This window comes from Melospiza melodia, chromosome 12 (assembly GCF_035770615.1).
Source record: "Melospiza melodia melodia isolate bMelMel2 chromosome 12, bMelMel2.pri, whole genome shotgun sequence".
NCBI classification, from domain to species: Eukaryota; Metazoa; Chordata; class Aves; order Passeriformes; family Passerellidae; genus Melospiza; species Melospiza melodia.
In genome coordinates this window covers 19,941,096-19,958,468 of record NC_086205.1, presented here as the reverse complement: position 1 = coordinate 19,958,468, position 17,373 = coordinate 19,941,096, and the positions used below count along the sequence as shown (strand labels likewise).

The window sequence follows — 17,373 nt, the reverse complement described above, 5'->3', positions numbered from 1 at the left end:
CCGCGCTAAGCGCTCCGGGCGGAAACACGGAGCGGAATGGCGGCGGGGCGGGGGGTGGCGGTGCTGCGGCGGGCATGGCGGGAGCGGCGGGCGGCGCTGCTGGAGCCCCGCTACACCCCGCTGGTGGCCGCCTGCCTCTGCCTGGCCGAGGGTGGCGTTAACCTCTGGGTCATCCGCAGGGTCCCCTGTGAGTGCTGGGGCCCGGCCCGGCCCGGCGCTGCCTGGGGCTGCCCCCGGGGATAGCGGGGCCGGTCCGGGGCGGTGCGGGGACAGGGACAGGGACAGCTCGGCCCCGGGGTGGGCGGTGATGGCGGGGCTTGTCCCGGACAGTTCGGCCCCGGGGTGGGCGGTGATGGCGGGGCTTGTCCCGGGGCAGCGAGGGGGGCGGGGATGCCGCGGGCGCGGGGACAGCGCTGTCCCGGCCCCTCGGGTGACAGCATCCCCGGGCAGGGGGACAGGGCCGGGCCAGGGAGGGACGCGGGGCTGGGCCGGGGGTGCTGGATGTGGCGGCTCGGGAGAGCCCGTGCTGACAGCATGGCAGCGAGGCACGGGGTCAGGCTGGCGGCATTGGAAGTGGGTCAGGCCCCGCAGCCCCCGCAGTGCCCCCGAGCCCCGCTGAGCCCCGCTGAGCCCGCCGTCCCGCAGACACCGAGATCGACTGGAAGGCCTACATGCAGGAGGTGGAGGGGTTCGCCAACGGCACCCGCGACTACACCCAGCTGAAGGGTGACACCGGCCCGCTGGTGTGAGTGACGGGGACACCCAGCTCTCCGTGACCGGCGGCTCCCCGAGGGGCCGCAGGGCCCGGCCCCTCACTCCGGTCTCCCCACAGCTACCCCGCCGGATTCGTGTACATCTTCCTGGGGCTCTACCATGCCACGGGCCGCGGCTCCGACATCCGCCTGGCTCAGTACCTCTTCGCCGGCCTCTACCTCCTCAACCTGCTCCTCGTCTTCCGCATCTACTGCCGGACCAACAAGGTACCCTGAGGCCGGGGCTCCTGAGCGCTCACCCCGGTGGAACGGACACGGGCTCAGGGCTGGGGTGTGGAGGAGGTCAGCAGCAGCAGCAGGGAGCCCAGGACAGGCTGCTGCTGACCCTTCTGTGTTTCTGTCCCCTGCAAGGTCCCTCCGTATGTTTTCTTCTTCATGTGCTGCGCCTCATACCGCATCCACTCCATCTTTGTGCTGCGGCTCTTCAATGACCCTGTGGCCATGGCCATCCTCTTCCTCGCCATCAACCTCTTCCTGGAGGAGCGCTGGTCCTGGGGCTGCCTCCTCTTCAGGTGAGGGGCTGGGTGCTGCTCTCCGTGGCTGCTGGGTGTGTGAGCCAGCTCAGCCCCAGCAGGAGCTGTGCTCGGCTCAGGGCCTGCCGGGGCTCCGTGTGGGCTCCGCAGTGGTAATGCAGCTTCCTGCTCAGCCTGGCTGTGTCCGTGAAGATGAACATCCTGCTCTTCGCCCCTGGACTCCTCTTTCTCCTCCTGCAACGGTTTGGCCTCCTGGGCTGTATCCCCAAGCTCTGCATCTGTGCCCTGCTCCAGGTGGGTCCCTGTTTGCACCAGCTGCAGCAGCAGGGAATGGGGGCTGCCTTGCCAGGCTGCAGAGCCGTGGGTGGAGACAGTGGCACCAGCACCTGTGCCCTCTCACAGCAAGCTGGGCGTTGATAAATAATCTAACTCACGTGACTTTCCTCTTGGGCTGACTGTCCCTGTCACCACACGTGGCACTGGGCTTCTCAGGGGGTAGCTGGGGTAACAGCATCCTGGTGTAGGGCTCTGTGATGGTGCTGGTGTGTCCGTGCAGGTGGTTCTGGGCCTGCCCTTCCTGCTTGTGAACCCTGTGGGGTACCTGACCCGCTCCTTTGACCTGGGCCGCCAGTTCCAGTTTAAATGGACGGTGAACTGGCGCTTCCTCCCAGAAGAGGTTTTCCAGAATAGAGTCTTCCATGCTGCTCTGCTCCTGGCTCACCTGGCAGGCCTGGGGCTCTTTGCACTGCACCGGTGGCACAGGTGAGACCTGGGGTTCCCCACGGGTGTTGATCCCTGCCAATCCCTTGTGCAGGATACAGATCCATGACTGCCCTGCCCCTGCAGTGCTGCAGTTCTGGGATTGCAGGTGTGAGTTGGAGGGCAGTTACTGTTCTATTCTGGGGAATATATGGCCCAGGCATTGTGGCTCACAGGGGAACACTGGGGTGGGAGAGACTTTCAGTAGTTGAGATCAATGTTTGTTCTTCCCTCTCAGTTCCAAAGAGAACATCCTGACTCTGTTGAAGGATCCTGCCAAAAGGAAACCTGCATCCCCTCGCTTGACTGTCAACAATATCCTTTGGCAGGGTGGGCAGCAAGGAGAGAGGGAGAAGGCAGGGCAGGGAGAAGCCTGGTTGGGTCCCAGGTCATGCAGCGCTGTTGTACCAGCCTGCCCTGGGGAAAGGAGCCATGCTGGGGAGCTCTTGTGGGACAACACCTCCAGCCTCCTGTGTTTGCCCCCTTAATGCCAGTGCATGGATTGTCTTCATCCTCTTCTCCTCCAACTTCCTGGGTGTCTGCTGCAGCCGCTCCCTGCACTACCAGTTCTACGTCTGGTATTTCCACACTCTGCCCTACTTACTCTGGTGCACCCCGACCACCAAGCTGGCCCACATGCCCAAGTACGTGCTGGCAGGGAGGGGAGCCCCTCTGCTGGGGCTCTGGGAGTGAGGATGGCTGATGTGTCATGCTGACCATGCTGACCATGCTGACCCCCAGCTTTCCCCTGCACAGGGTGCTGCTGCTGGGCGTGATTGAGCTCTGCTGGAACACCTACCCCTCCACAGTGTGCAGCTCCCTCTCCCTGCACATCTGCCATGGACTCATCCTGCTCCAGCTCTGGTACGGCACAGCCCCCACGCCGGTGTCACACACCCCTCCACCGAGCAGGAAACCCACAGCCACGTCCAGGAAAGCCCAGTGAGAGTGGGGATGGCTGGCCAGTGGGAACTGGCCTCTGGAACTGCCCCATCTGCCTGCTCTTTTCCCACTTGACTCCAGGCTGCCCACAGCAATCCCAAGAGGCCCATGAGCCCTGGAACTGTGCAAAGGGGGCAGGTGTGGGGTCCCCCAAAAGACAGGACTTCCCGAATAAAGGGGGCTTTGTGTGCCCTTGTCCAAAACCCTTGTCCTGTGATGATGTCAGAGCAGCTGTCCCTGGACTTGCCCCACCTCAGGGAAGGCAGAGCAACTTCTAGAGCCATGAGCACTCTGGCTTTCCAGCTGTGGGAAAGGGGTGCCCAGGGCTAGGCAGCAGCCTCTGGGGTGAGGTTAGAAGAGAGGAGCTGCAGAACTGCTTTGCCTCACTGTTTCATTTGCTTTGATGGAGCCCAGGAGTCCCTCCAGTACAGCTTTTCCTATTCCCCTGCCTGCTCCCTCTCACCAGAGATGGCTGGGAAGGGGGTGAGCCCCTCCTATGATTCTGGTGAGTCCTGGCATGGCCTGAAGGGAGCCAGCAGCTCTCTGCTGATAACAGAGACACCAGTGCAGGTGGCTTGGAGCCAGGTGTCTTTATTGGCCCCTTGGGCGGCCGTCAGACGTTGTTGGGGTTGTAGCACAGCATGTTCAGCTTGATGTTCTCGTCCCAGTGACGCAGCAGCAGGAACAAGTGCCTGGCTGCCCCTTTGAGGCAGCCCACGTCCACCCCCTCGGGCAGGCGCTGCGCCCACAGCCACGCGTCCGCCTTGGCCGCCACCAGCTCCCACTCCTCAAAGAACCCGGCACAGCGATGCTCCAGCCACGCCAGGGCCACCGCCGTGGCCCAGCTGGCGCTCTCCAGATCCTCTGGCCCCACGTCCTGGCAGCTCCCGCCGGCCTCAGAGGGGGCGGCCGAGTGGGGCCCGGTGTCGGACTCGGAGCCGTGCCCGCTGTCGGCCTGCGCCCACGCGGCCGCGCTGGGCACCTCGGAGCAGGTGCTGCGGGACGGGGGCGAGCTGGGCTGCGGGGCTGGGAGGGGCTCCTCGCCCTCCTCAGCCCCAGCTGCTGCCTCAGGCAGGCTCCTGGCCCCTGGGGACACGGGGCTGAGGCTGGCACGGTGGGAGGCATAGGGGGAGGCACGGCGCAAGCGGTCCAGGGGGATCTGCACCACTTCAGAGAAGCTCTCGGTGAGCTGGAAGGGCCCCCGGGCTTGCTGCAGCTGCACCTGCAAGGAGGGGGCACAGACAAGTGGGGAGGGCAGGCAGGGGTGCAGACCCACCACGGCACCAAACACTGGGGCTGCAGGAGTGTCCCTGGGGCACAGGGACAGTCTAATGCCCCCAAAAAGCCAACCCAGATCCCCATGCAGGGCTGACGCGGCATCTTCCACTGCTTGTGCTGCTAGGCATGATCTGGGTGGCTCAGCTGGCACCCAGCAGGGCAGGTCCCCCCGCTGGGGTGGGGACAGGGGACAGGCAGCAGGCCCTTACCAGCGGGAGGTAGTCGTGGCTGGCGTGGTTGCTGGAGCGCTCGCTCTCTGGGCTGAGGCACTGCGGGCGCAGCGCCAGGCTGGGGCCCCTGCGCCTGCTCAGGCTAAACCTGTGGGGTCACAGGCAAGGTAACAGGACTGGCAGGAATTCCTGGAAGGCAGCTGGACACCAAACTGCTGCAGGGAAGGGGCAGGAGTGCTAAACCCCCCCAGTTATGCTGCAGGAGCTGGCAGGGGACAGGGGACCAGCAGCTTCCCAAAAGTGTCACTGTCCCCCTCTCCCCACAACATGCCATTTTGTGGTCCCTTGCATCCCCCCACCCCACAGTGTCACCTGGAGCCTGCGATGCTCTCTGTGGATTTCTGGGAGCCCATGGAGGTGGTGGAGGGGCTGGATGGAGGCCCTGCAAGGGGGAGAATTAAGCACAGTGGGAACATGATGCACACAGAGGGGTGTCCCACTGTCCAGTACCTGGGAGGGCAGGTCAGCCCACATGCCCAGGGTACTGAGGGCACAATGGATGCTCCAGCTGTGGCAGGGCATCGAGGGTAGCCCATCTCACACCCTGATCCAGCCCTTGGCCCCCTCCAGCCTGGACACACCGTTTGAGTAGTTCTGCTTTTCCCAGCCAAAGGTAGGGGAGGAGATGCTGCCCAGGGACCTGGCGATCTCATCTCGCTCTGCAAAAGAGCAAAATCTTGTGGGGTCCCAGGCTCCAGAGACCCTCAGGCAGGACCAGCCGCTCACAGCCACCAGCTGAGGGTCTCCAAAGACCTCAGTGTGGATCCCCGGGGAGGAGAAGTTGACATAAAGGTCTGAGTCAGTACCTGCAGTGCCAGGGGCCTCATCCTGCTCCGCTGCCTCCTGCTGCTGCCCCTGAGCCGCGGAGGAGCTCCGGTGGTGCCAGTTCCCTGCCGCAGCAGCCCGTGTCCGGCCGGCCGAGCCAGCTGCAAGGGACGACGCCACCTCAGCCCTCTGTCCCCTTGCTGTCCCCTCTCCCTGCCACCAGGCCCTTGTCCGTACCTACGCCCCACACCTCGGGGGCTGCGGGCAGGGCTGTCTGCGTGGCACCGTCCACGGGCACCAGGCGAGTGTAGAGGGAAGGCACGTTGCAGGCTTTGCTGGTTTGCACGGCCTTCAGGCGGAACCGGCGGGCGAGACCTGCCCGGAGGAGGCGGTTAGGGCGGGGGGATGCCGGGGCCGCCCCGGGGCGCCGCGCCAGCACCCACCTTGCTCCAGCTTGGCTTCCCGCTGCGCCACGCTCTCGTTGTCCCGGACCACGGAGCGCGCTGCCAGGCGGTGCAGGGGCTTGTCCCAGGCCTTGGCCGCCCTCCGCGGCGGGTCCCCCCTGCCCGGGCCCTCCCGGGGCTGCAGCAGGGGCTCCAGGGAAGCTGTCACTTCCCAGGACACCGGCGTGCCGGCCCGCAGCGCGTGGATCACCACCTGGCAGTGCAGGGGCGCGCTGGCATCACCCAGGCCGGGCTGCCCCGCCTCGGGCGCTGGCGAGGCACTGAAGAGGTAGGAGGGCTCCACCAGCATGTCCCAGTCCAGGTGGGTGGGCGAGAGGAGGTTATCTGGGAACGGCAAAGGAGGGGCTCAGCAAGGCGGGGGCACCGGGCCCCACCCCACCGCCCTGGTCCCAGAGCCAGCACGCACTTGACTCCGCTGCCCCGGGCAGCATTTGCCGTGCCTGCGGTCCCAGCTCATCCAGCCGCCCCTCCAGGGACTGGTTCCTCTTCTGTGACACCTTTTCCAGGGCCTGGCAGAGCCGATGGGCATCCAGCTCCCCGTGTGGTGTGGAGAAGCTGCGCCCAGCCAGGGCAGCACGTGCCAGCGCCTTCTTCTGCCGTGCCAGCTCCTCCGTGCTCAGGGCCACTGTCACCTGCGGTGGGGACAGGGCTGTTGGCAAGGCCAGCACGGAGCCCAGATTGCCCTGAGCTGCCATGGGCACCTACACCCCTCCTGCTGCTGGCTGGAGCCTTGGCTGTCATCAGTGCTCTGCAGGCTGGCACCAGCTGCTTCCCAGGGATGCTGCCCTGGCACCACAGACATGGGAAGCACCCACACAGGAGTTTGCAAACATCCCTGGGGACTGACTCAGGCTGGTGCTGGAGTTGCCAGGGATTTGTGTGTGTGCAGAAGTGAGATTAGCTAGAATACTCAGGCTGGATGATGTTACAATGGGATGCATTCTCCAGTGCAGAGTGGTGTCCCTGCATTGAGATGCTTCCCCCAAAAGCCAAGTCAGGGCAGTGGCACCCATGCCACCTCTCGCTCTGGCAGCTGGGAGTTGGGAGGATCATTTACTCTGCAGGGAAATCACTTACGCTTGACATTTCAGCAGCAAAGGGCACCAGCTGTGCTGCTGTGTGACAGGAGTGGGTTACCTAAGCCGTGCCACTGGGAGGGAGCGTGTCCTGGTGCTGGGTGACAGCTGGCCTCACCAAGCCTTGGGGCCACTGGCACTGGGGCAGCTGCCTTCCCCCAAGAACCCAGCTGGGTTTTAAACCCAGGTATGAAGCAGCAGGGATGTGGCCCATCGCTAATGAAGCGTCTGGAGTGTTGGCTGAGGGCTGAAGGAGCCAGGCTGAAGCCCAGCCAAGCAGCCTTTCCTCTCTGGCTCAACAGATTTGTTACGTGACGCCAGCCCAGCTATCTTCATTTGGTTTCTGCAGCTTTAAGGCGTCACTGAGCTGGCTCAGGAGTCTGTTAGGCACTCAGCTGACTGCTGGCTAGGGACACTAAGGGACCTGCTGCTTGGTCGCCAGCTGTCCCATTGCAGTAGGGCAAAACCACCCAGGAACATCCTCATGGCATACACTGCTGATCCTTGCTTAAAATTCAGGCTACAGCACTGTTTCCCAGCCCAGTGGGCAGATGCCTGGGCACAACAGGGCAGCCAGGCCCCAGCTAAGCCATGAACAACCCCCACACCATGAGCCCCTGCATCCCCTTGGCATCCTTACCTTGGTGCCAGCTGGGGCAGAGGGCAGCGGGGCAGATTTGGTGGAGGACTCGCAGAGGGACAGGCTCTTCTGGCCCTGCTGGGAGGTGACATCAGCACCAGGGCCCGAGGAGCCACCCTCGAGGGCCACGTCCCGGGAACCAGTGGACTCGCTGCTGGTGGAGCTGCGGGAGAGCAGCCCCTGGCTGCGGTCAGTGCTGACAGAGCAGTGTGTCAGGACATACTGCTCCTGGATGTACGAGGGCTGGTAGATCCGCTTCCAGATGTCTCCCCCAGAAACAGGATCGATACCTGCCCAGTGAGCACACGCCCTGTTAGCCCCTGGTTCCCACGACTGCCCCTGCCCCAGCTCTGGACCCCACTCACTCCGCTCTGACACCTCTGTACTTCCAGAGAAAACGTCCAGGGAGGCATCCCCAGTTCCTGGGTGGCTCTGGGATGGCTGGTGGCTCTCCCCAGGACTGGGCACGTCCTGCTGGGAGAGAAAGGCTGAGCCCCGGGAGCTCTGCCGAGCCCCATCCTGGCCCTGGGAGAGAGAGGACAGCACCATCAGCCCCCAGCTGGCACAGCAGCCGCTGGCACAGGGGCCAGGCCACCCTGCCCAGGCCGTGCCAGCCGTACCAGCGGGCGCCTGTCCCCGAAGCGGGCGATGCTGTAGAGGACGCAGTAGCTGACGAGGCGGTCCCCGGGGTACAGGGCCGGGAGCTCGGTGGGTGACAGCAGAGCCTCCATGCTGTCGGGGACGTACCAGTCGATGGTGATGTCGCTGATGGCCGGCTCGATCGCCTTCTTCAGGGACTTGATCAGCTGGGGGGGAGTGCGCACAGTGTCACACACGGCGGTGTCCCCAGTGCCCCCCTGCCCTGCCTGGGCCTTACCTTGGGCTGCAGCCTCTCAGAGGGACTCAGGAACTCGGCACGGCCCCGGCTCACCTTGGCCATGGCCTTCAGCAGCCGCCGGCACGCGTGTGGGCCCATGCCAAAGCTGAAACACCTGCGGGAGGGGAGGGAAAGCCATGGCTGGGCTGGGGGCTGGCAAACCCAGTGATGAGCCCTTTAGCAGGGATGGGCAGATCTGAGAGCCAGAGTGCTGCCCTGGCTCTGTTCTGGGGCACCCCAGGAAGAGCCGAGGCGATGGGTGAAGGACACCCTTGGGGCAGGCTCAGGGAAGATTTGGGGCTGCACAAGGAGAATCAGTGGGAACAGCGTGGGGGATTTAGGGAACACGGAGTCCTTCGGCAGTGCCGGTGCCGTACCTGACGGTGCTGGCCTGCCTGCGCACCAGCCGCAGGATCCTGCTGGCACTGCCCGCTGCTGCCCCGGTGAGCAGGAACAGCTGGCGAGGGTAGCCGTGGTGGAGGGGCTGTGCCAGCGCCCAGCCCAGGGCTGCCAGCAGGTTGGTGCCACCAGGGTCTGCCCGCAGCCCGCCCAGGTACTTGCAGGCACGGCGCAACGTCTCCTGTCAGCACAAAGAGCCTTGCAGCATCCCCTGGCTCACCAGAGCCCAGCCCAAGTCAAGGAGCTGGGAGAAGGACAAGGAGGGGTTCCTGGATCCCCAGGATTTGCCCGTGACACTCACGTTGCTGCAGAGGCGACTGGATGGGAAGAGCGGCTTGATGTCAGCGCCAAAGCTGGCAAGGTTGAGCAGTGTTCCTGACGGGAGGCTCTTCAGGGCTACCAGCAAAGCCTCCTGAGGAGACAGCAGGGACCAGGGACAGCTGCTAAGGGCTGGCCAGCCAGGGAGCACCCCCAGACCCATGGCTGTGCCTCACCTTGACCTTGTCAAGGTCAGGGCCACTGATGGAGTCGCTGCGGTCGATGAGGAAGAGGATCTCGCGGGTGACGCTCTGCAGGGCCCCGGGGACGCCCTCCACAGCCGGGCAGAAATTCAGCATCAGCACGGGGTTGGGGAAGATGTCCTTGTGGAAACGCTTCTGCACAAAAGCCACCTGCGAGCCAGGCAGGTCAGAGCTTTCTCACACCCTCGGACCACAGCAAGGTCTGCCTCACCCACACCCCACCACCTCCCCCTTCCTCCTCTGGCAGGGCAGCAGTGGCTGTGCCCACCTCCCTTTCCTCCTCTGGCAGGGCAGCAGTGGCTGTGCCACCCTCCCTTTTCCCCTCTGGCCCTGCCCTGTCACCTGTCTCTCGCCACTGCTGTCCTTCCTGGCAATCCGCACGTAGTCCCGGCGGCCCCGGATGTGCGCCTCGTACTCGGGGTACGTCATGGTGCCATCCTCAATCACCAGGTGCGGGCTGTGGGGCTCTGGGGGGCACAGAAGAGATTAGAGCTACCCTGTGCGGCAAGGGGCTGGGGGATGCTCTGGATGTTTCTGGGGTGATGCCTCAAACCCTCCCAGGGCACCGTCTCCCCTCACCACAAGGGTAGAGGATGATCTCCAGGTCCCTGTCGTAGCGGTGGGGCTCGGCTAAGGTGACACAGGTGGTGGTGGCAGAATTGGCCCAAGGGTCAGCATCAGCTCTCAGGGCATGTGATGGGCTCTCCAGCCCTGCAAAGAAGGGAAGGCAGCAGGTAAGCCCCCCACAAACCCCCTCCTCAGCCCCCCACCCACCAGGCCCCACAAACAGTGGCTTGTTCCTGACAGAGCTGATGGGATTGACTGGGCCAGCAGCAAGGAGCACATCCCCACCAACCAACCAGCTTCCCCTCCTCACCCACCCTCTCCTCAGTGCATCACATCACCCCAGGGAAGGAGGCTGCTGACCTAGAGCTGCCCAAAGGCACAGGCAGGGTCACTTTGAGGTGTCCCAGCCCCAGGGATGGAATGGAAAAAGGGATTCTTCACCTGGAGGGAGTGCAAGAGGATGCCCAGCAACAGGCCCTCACATCCTCCTAGAAATGAGGGACCAGGGAACATCACCCACATTTTGAGGAGGTTTTACACAACCAACTGATAACACCCAAGCCACACCCCTACCTGCCAGCAAGCAGGGGCCCTTCACCAGCAGCTCGAAGGAGAACTCGTAAGGAAAAGGGTTGTAGGGTCGTCCCCGAAAGACATCCACGCTGTCCGCAGGCACCACAGTGGGTGACTGGCTCCGGGCACCTGGCCCCCCAAAACAGCTTGTGGGGCTGCAAGGGGAGAGGGGGTGATGGCTCCTGCCCCCCAGCCTGCTCGCCCAGCATTGGCATCGCCCCCCTGGGATGGCAGAGACTGAGGAAGCCATGAAAATCACCATAGGGCCAACCTGTCGTCACACAAGCTTGCCGGCTCGCTCTCGGGGTCGGCGGGGACGTGGGGTGTGAGGATGGGGGGCAGCAGCAGGCGCAGGGCCCCGTCTGGCAGCGTGGGCAGCTCCTGCACCGTGCTCAGGGTGACAGCCAGGCTCTCCGACGGGCACAGCGTGCCGGTGACAATGATGAAGGTGGAACGCTCCACATCCTCATCCAAGACCAGGTGGCCTGGGCAGGAGAGGGAGGAGGGATGGGGGAGGTCAGTGAGATATGTGGGGTTGTGGAGGAGGTCATTGGTGGCCCTAATCGCTCCCAGGGGTGACAGCAGAGCACAGGTGTCACAGAGGCTGTGCACATGGCAGCAGAGCCCCAGAAGAGGTGGAGGGAGGGGAAAGAAGACGTGGAGATCTCCATCCCCAGAGACCACACATCACCCCCTGCCCGTTCTGAGCCTGCTGGCCAGGAGCACCCACGAGCAGCACCCACGAGCAGCACCCACGAGCAGCACCCGTGGCAGGGCACGGCAGGGCACGGCAGGGCACTCACCGCTGGTGCAGCGGCGCGGGCGGCCGGGGCCGGGGCCGATGCCGGGGCCGCACTGCAGGCAGCATTCCTGCACCCGCTGCCGGCTCTGCAGCTGGAACGTCACCCGCCGGCTGCCCGCCGCCGCCTCAAAGCCAGCCACCACCTCCGACTCCTCCAGCGGGTAGATGAAGATGCCTGCGGGCAGAGGAGAGCCCCGAGGCAGAGCCGGCACGGCTGTGGCACGAACAGCCCAGGGGAGCCCCTGTGTGACTCACAGCACGTGAGCGAGACGCAGGAGCCACCCAGAGCGAGGATGGAACCTCTTCTTCTGTGCTGGCAATCTGTTTGCTCAGTCTCACTCTCCTCCTCCCACAGTGTGTGACAATGGCCCCAGCTCTGCTGGCCTCCGTCTTTGCTCCCCAGACTGAGCAAGGTTTGGGGGCCAGGACACAGCTGGGCTGCAGGCAGGATGCTCTCCAGCACTGGGGCTCTCAGGGCAGTCCCTGCCACAGCTGAGAGCCCTCCCTTACCTTCCACGGGCTCCTTGTGGGGGTTGGTGTACAGGAGGTGAGCGGTGATGCTCAGGGAGTACCCGTTGGCACAAGCCTTCACCGTGGAGCTCTTCAGGGGCAGAGCCTCCCAGGACACGAGGGCGTAGAGGCCTGGCATGGTCCCTCAGTGGGCAGCTGTGAGCAGAGGGAAGGCAGGCACTGGATGCCCAGGGACAGGGTCTGCTGGAAGGGGCTTCTGCCCACAGGCCATTTACATCTGCCCAGCCTGAGAGAGGGAGCAGGTCTCCAGCCTTCCCACATGCCAGGCTGCTCTTCAGCTTCCACAGAACACATGGACCTGGACCCAGGTCTCTCCTTGGACCCCAGCCCACCTGCAAACCAGGTCTGGAGCCACAGGAGCCCACAGAGAGGGCAAAAAAACTCCTGTGGGCAGTGCTACAGGCAAGCCCCAAGCCCTGGCAGACAAACAGGGACTCCTGGACAGAATGGGTAATGGCCAACCACATGCAGCCCATCTCTCAGCCACCCCAGAGCCTCTCCAGGCCATCTCCTGCACTGGATCGTCTGCTGCTCCCATCTCCATTCATCCACAGAGGTTACCAGGGTAATTTGTCAAAAAAAAAAAAAGGCCAACCAGAAGGGTGAGAAGCCCACAGTGTAACTAGGACAAAGCAGCCAGCAGTGTTTGCTGGGGGTTTAATAATTAACAACAAGGTCAGTGCTGCATGGAAGAACAGCACAGAGGGAATGCGCTGCAGGGTGGAGCCCGACAAGTGGATGATCATCACCGTCTTTTCCCAGAAATGGATGTGTCCAGGGTCCCAGCTCTTGGCAGGAAGAGAGGTGTCTGGGAATGCCTTCCAACCATGGCACCAACCCACTCCACACCTCTCTTCCCCTTGGGAAAACACCCAGGAGCAACATCACAAACAATTGTCTGGAGTCAAAGCCTCTCTCCAACATCAGCCCACCCTGTGCCATCAAATATTTGTGTAAAATATTTCTGTCAGCCTTAGCCCTGGCTGCGTGGATGTGTGGACAGTGTGCACGGGGTCTGCCCCACATGTGGGTCTGCACCTCTGCTCTGCCCCAAGCACCTGTGCCCAGCGAGGCCCTGCCCCATGCCATGTGCTGGTGCTGCAGCACACAGTGTGCCCAGGGCAAGGACACAGCTAGGTACAGCTGAGCCATCTGGTGCCCCCTCTCCAGTGGCCTTCATCCTGGGAACAGCTCCTAAGAGCTCTGGCAATGGGAGGCTCGGGGTGCCCTCGGCTGGGGTCACAGAGTGCCTCTCACAGAGCATCCCTGCAAGAGGAGCAGGGCTGCATCCTTGGAGGCAGCACCGGGACCAAACTCTCAGCTGCACAAAACAGGGAGCCTTGGAGAAGTGCAGAAGTGCATTAGCAACGTGGCTGCATCCCAGGAAAATCAGTCCATTACACCAGAGGAGAGCCATTTACCCGCTCAGCTGGCATTGCAGGGTTATGCTGGCAGATCCTGCCACCCAACCACACCCCATCACCACCAGCCCTCCACCCTCTGTGCAGGATGCTGCACGCAGTGCTGCACCCCCAAACTGTGCTCCCAGCACTCGAGGTGGCACAGGGTCCCTGCACAGCCTGCTGCTCCTCCACACTGGCAGTTCCACAGCTGGGCACATCAACAGCTGGTTCCTGCCCTGGCCACAGCACCCAGATGGGATCTGGAGACCAGGGTGCCTCCAACCCAGCCACACTGAGCATTAAAGATGTATTTCTGCCCAGAGCTGTTTAATTTGTTCCCAAGGCAGCCAGTTTGATGCTCAGCAACGTGCCGGTGTTTGCCGGCCGGGTCACTGCCGTGTTTACCAGGGACTGCTGGAGAGGCTGTCCCGTGTTATCACTGCTCTTTACATTCACCTCACAGGGTAAACAGGCCCCATCTGGCCCTGCCACGCTTTGAGCTGGCTGCTCTAAGCTCTGTGCTAATGAATAAAACCAGACCTGATGGTCCTCACCCCAGCCTCTTCATCCTCTTTCCCCGGGGCAGCAACTTGTCGCCAGAGTCCAATGTGCCATCACCAACAGGTCCCCAGCCCTCTCCCCATGCCCAGCACTATTTCCAGTACCTTCACAGCCCTCTCTTCTTCCTCCCCTCCACCTACTGCCTGCAGGAGCTGGTTTACCCAGCAGCACCCCAATATAAAGGGGCTACAGCAGGCTGGGGTTGCTCTCTGTGCTGGCGGCTACAAACTCTCTGTGAAGGCAAGACGGAGCTGACTCTTCCCTGGGTCAGAGTAAATCAATGTTTCCCGTCTCGCCTGTGGGCAGGCTGAGTTTCCCAGCCAGGCTGGAAGGGGAGGCAGGTGCCTTAGCCCAGCAGCCCCTCCTCAGCTGCTGGGGGAGCTGCCAGAGTTTCACCTGCTGCAGCAGCAGCCGCCCAAGCGGGGGCTCAGCACGGGCTGGGGAAGGAAGAGGCCAAACCCGGCAGCGGCAAACCCAGCGGAAATTTCCACTGGTGACAGACACACAGGCAGGTTCAATGGAAAGGATGGAAGGAGAGGAGCCCAACCTCTGCAAGAGTGCCTGGAGCGAGGAGCCATTGCTGCCCCTGCTGCTCAGCTGCGTTACCCCAGCTTCCCTGGCCTCCCCTCCCTGCGAGACATCCCCTGGGGCACAAAGGCAGGAGAGCAGGATCCATCCCAACTCCGGGAGCTTGGAGAAGGCCAGGAGGTGATGGTGCTGCTGCCCTATACCCATGGGACACATCACTTTGCAGAGCCAAAGAGGAGTGAAGGGGAAAGGAACTGCTGGATGGGGCAAAGGACTGTCCCCATCTGTGGTGCCTCCTGCTTTGTCTGCTGGGGAGTGGGAACAGAGAGCAGAGCCCACTGCACACACACGTGCAAGCTGGCACTCACGCCCTGACTCTGACACCGCATCCAGGACCACCACCCCCAGGACCTGAGCTGCTGCTCTTGCCTCCCCAGAGCCACTAAAACCCCTGGAAAATCCCATCCTTGTGTCAGGGATCAGGAGTTACTTGTCCTCAATGCACCCTAACACAGGCACCCCCCAAAAGAAAAGTCTCAGCCCTACTGATTTCCCCTGACAAGGGCAAATCCTGGCAGGGCAACTCCACAGAAGGGTCCCAGTGTCCCCCAGCACGGGACAGCCGTGGCCTGGCCCAGGGACTGGCTGCTGATAACCTGGAGCGTGTTCCCAGCAGTTGCTGGAGCCAGCCCAGTCTGGTCCCTGCCGGATGGTGATTTCAGCACTTTTGTGGCCCTGCTGTCTCATCTCCACCTCTCACCCCTCCCATGACCCAGAGCTGCCCTGGCAGCGGATGCGCAGCCCTGGGACACCGAGGAATTGCGGGACACCCTCGGGGTCCCAAGCCACCACGGTCCCTGCCCTGCCTGGCCCTGCTCCTTACCTGGAGGAGGAGGATGAGGATGACACAGAGGCTGCAGGCTCCTCTCAGCACCCGCTGCTCCCTGCCTCCTGCAGAGCCCCTTCCCTGGGGATGGGTTTCCCTCCGTCAGGGTGGCTGCGGTACCCGGGGGATGAGTGCTCCCTCCCCGCCTCTCCCTGCTGCAGGCTCCCTCTCTGGCACTGGCTCCTTCACCGCCCTCGCTCCATCCCTCACTCCCTGTGCCAGCAGCAGAGCTGCTCCAAGCCCAGCCTCATTAAAGAGACACACTCCCTATACCGGCACCCGGGGGGGCGGGGGGATGCTCTCACAGGGAACGCTGGGGGGCTCAGGGGACAGCCAGCACCCTCACACAGTGACAGGCACCCGTCAGGAGCACAGTCCATGGCTGTGGGCTGCTCTGGACCCACAGAATAGCAGCGTCCAGGCAAACTGGGGTGCTGGTGAGACCCCTGCTGCAGCAAGAAAAAACACGGGGTTTGTATGACTGGGACGTGTAACCACCCCCTGTGTGCCCCCCAATAGATTATGAGGCAAAACAGCCCCCATCAACCAGCTGAACTCTCCAGCACAAATCACATTGGCCACAAGTGTCACAACCAGCCTCACTAGGAAAGGTCTCAGCTGCCCTGAGGCCATAACAAAATGACTGGCAGCAGGTAGGTGCTCGATATCCACCCCAAACCCAGATGCCCTGGGTACCACTGGGCTTTCCTCCTCAGCCTCCATGTGCTGCAGTGAAATCACAGCCCTGAGGAGCAGGAACGAGGGGGGATCCAGGGACAGCGCAGCTTTTGGGACAAATGTGTGACAACAAGCCCCCCTGGGGAAGGTGCAGGCAGTCAGGAAATCCCAGCAAAGTCAGGACATGTCTGCTGGCAGGAGATCTCACAGCCCGGGGCGCACTGGGAATCCCTCAGCCACTGACAGCCCCACGTTCCCAAGCAGGACCAGAGAGATCCATCAGATTTGGGCTAATCCTGTCCTGCCTTTCCCTGTGCTATAGATAGGACTGTGCTGCTGCAGCTCTTTTTATAGAGACAGAGAGGAGCCCCCCCACCCACTCCTGCACACAGAACCCACCGCCACACCCAGCCTGGAGCCAGTCCAGCACAAACTGGGGCAGAAAATCCAGCAGCACCACAGGGGGAGCAGTCCCCAGCCCTCAGCAGGTATTTTTAGATCTCACCTCTGAGCTGGCCCATATGCCACTGCAGCTGCAGCTCCGTGACACGGGTTTCACAGGTGACAGCAGGAGCAAGGCAGGGAAATCGTGCTGGAAGATGCCCTTGGATGTACACGGTAGCTGAGACACACTCCTCCCTTCTGACCCCTCACCCCGAGCTTTAGCCAGCAATTATCTGGCCAAGAGGCACTCTGTGCATCCCTAGGGCCCTTGCTAGAGCACTCTGAGCCATTCCCTCCCCCGTGTGAGATGCCCCATGGCACATCCCTTCCCCTCCCGGTGCACAGAGGAGAGCTGAAGTGTGCAGCTGCTCCCCTTCCCTCTGCTTTACGACCACAGGAGAAGGATGCTAATCCATGTGTTATCCCCCCGCGACAGCCACCAGCTCTGGGAGCTGCTGGAGGCCCCACACACGCCGCAACACATCCTCACAGCCTGCAATGTGCACAGGACTCCTGCTCCCATCATCACAGCCACTCCAGCCTCAGGAAAAAAAAACCCACAAGCTTTGATTTTTCTCTGAGATATCATTTCTAGGCCAAGCTGAGGCGAGGAAAAGCATCCAAATGCGAGCCCTGGTTCAGAGCCACCAGCCGGGGTGATGGAGCTTGGCCAGCCCCCAGCGTCAGACGCGGGCCCGGGGGTGACAGCAGGCGAGTGACAACGGCCTGAGCAGCGCTGGGGACACAGCTGGGTCGCCCCTGCGTGCTGGCAGCTTCGGCAGGAGACACAGAAGGGCTCCATCCCAATCTGCTCCCAGCAGCACCAGGCGTTTGTGTCCCTGCTCCGCACTGTCTCAGCTTCCCCACAGCGGCTCATCACAGACACAAACAGACCTGGAGACTTCGGCATTGCTCTTCAGCAGAGTGCTGAGCTAAAACACGTTAAACTCGGCACACAGAGGCCCAGCTCAGCCCAATGGCTCCATTCAGCGCCTTCACACCCCAGTAACACAGCAGCAGCACAGCCCAAGGGACCAATCAGGATCTGGGTATTTATCCCCAAATCACCTCTCCCTGGAGCCGAATTATCACCCATTGATAGGGCTTGCTAGAGGGGGCACAGACCGCAGAGATTTTACAGATGCTCCTCTCAGGTCCTGAGTAGCTGACAAACCCTGTGAATGTAGTGTGAGTTGAGTTATT

General features: G+C 62.7%; 2 protein-coding genes across 3 annotated transcripts; one reads left to right on the top strand and one right to left on the bottom strand.

The window, feature by feature from the left end:
- Positions 1 to 36: 36 nt before the first annotated feature.
- ALG3 (ALG3 alpha-1,3- mannosyltransferase) lies at positions 37 to 3,150 on the top strand. Its single transcript, XM_063167169.1, has 9 exons — positions 37 to 187; positions 646 to 745; positions 833 to 980; positions 1,125 to 1,285; positions 1,420 to 1,540; positions 1,803 to 2,008; positions 2,244 to 2,320; positions 2,505 to 2,649; positions 2,762 to 3,150. Exons 1-9 carry the CDS (start codon positions 37 to 39, stop codon positions 2,949 to 2,951), a joined length of 1,299 nt encoding a protein of 432 aa, XP_063023239.1. The 3' UTR covers positions 2,952 to 3,150.
- Positions 3,151 to 3,533: 383 nt separating this feature from the next.
- Positions 3,534 to 15,188, bottom strand: VWA5B2 (von Willebrand factor A domain containing 5B2). Of its 2 annotated transcripts, none has more exons than XM_063167167.1 (22): positions 15,046 to 15,188; positions 11,650 to 11,805; positions 11,141 to 11,314; positions 10,597 to 10,822; positions 10,338 to 10,492; positions 9,777 to 9,908; positions 9,540 to 9,664; positions 9,171 to 9,347; positions 8,978 to 9,088; positions 8,655 to 8,857; positions 8,278 to 8,392; positions 8,021 to 8,206; positions 7,766 to 7,925; positions 7,401 to 7,690; positions 6,091 to 6,316; positions 5,664 to 6,008; positions 5,458 to 5,595; positions 5,262 to 5,381; positions 5,037 to 5,114; positions 4,768 to 4,837; positions 4,435 to 4,543; positions 3,534 to 4,169 (listed from the first exon to the last, which is right to left on the bottom strand). In XM_063167167.1, exons 2-22 carry the CDS (start codon positions 11,786 to 11,788, stop codon positions 3,561 to 3,563), a joined length of 3,888 nt encoding a protein of 1,295 aa, XP_063023237.1. In that variant the 5' UTR covers positions 11,789 to 11,805; positions 15,046 to 15,188; the 3' UTR covers positions 3,534 to 3,560. The 2 variants fall into 2 exon arrangements, with proteins under 2 accessions (XP_063023237.1, XP_063023238.1); XM_063167168.1 differs by having other exon boundaries at positions 10,609 to 10,822.
- Positions 15,189 to 17,373: the final 2,185 nt, after the last annotated feature.

Excerpts from the sequence above, each read along its gene's own strand:
- ALG3 (XM_063167169.1), top strand. The coding sequence starts at position 37 with ATGGCGGCGGGGCGGGGGGTGGCGGTGCTGCGGCGGGCATGGCGGGAG. Across the intron at positions 981-1,124 it reads TCTACTGCCGGACCAACAAG|GTCCCTCCGTATGTTTTCTT; the intron begins GTACCCTGAGGC and ends GTCCCCTGCAAG. Across the intron at positions 1,541-1,802 it reads GCATCTGTGCCCTGCTCCAG|GTGGTTCTGGGCCTGCCCTT; the intron begins GTGGGTCCCTGT and ends GTGTCCGTGCAG.
- VWA5B2 (XM_063167167.1), bottom strand. The coding sequence starts at position 11,788 with ATGCCAGGCCTCTACGCCCTCGTGTCCTGGGAGGCTCTGCCCCTGAAG. Across the intron at positions 8,393-8,654 it reads AGGCAGGCCAGCACCGTCAG|GTGTTTCAGCTTTGGCATGG; the intron begins GTACGGCACCGG and ends CCCCTCCCGCAG. Across the intron at positions 5,115-5,261 it reads TGAGGCCCCTGGCACTGCAG|AGCGAGATGAGATCGCCAGG; the intron begins GTACTGACTCAG and ends GCTCTTTTGCAG.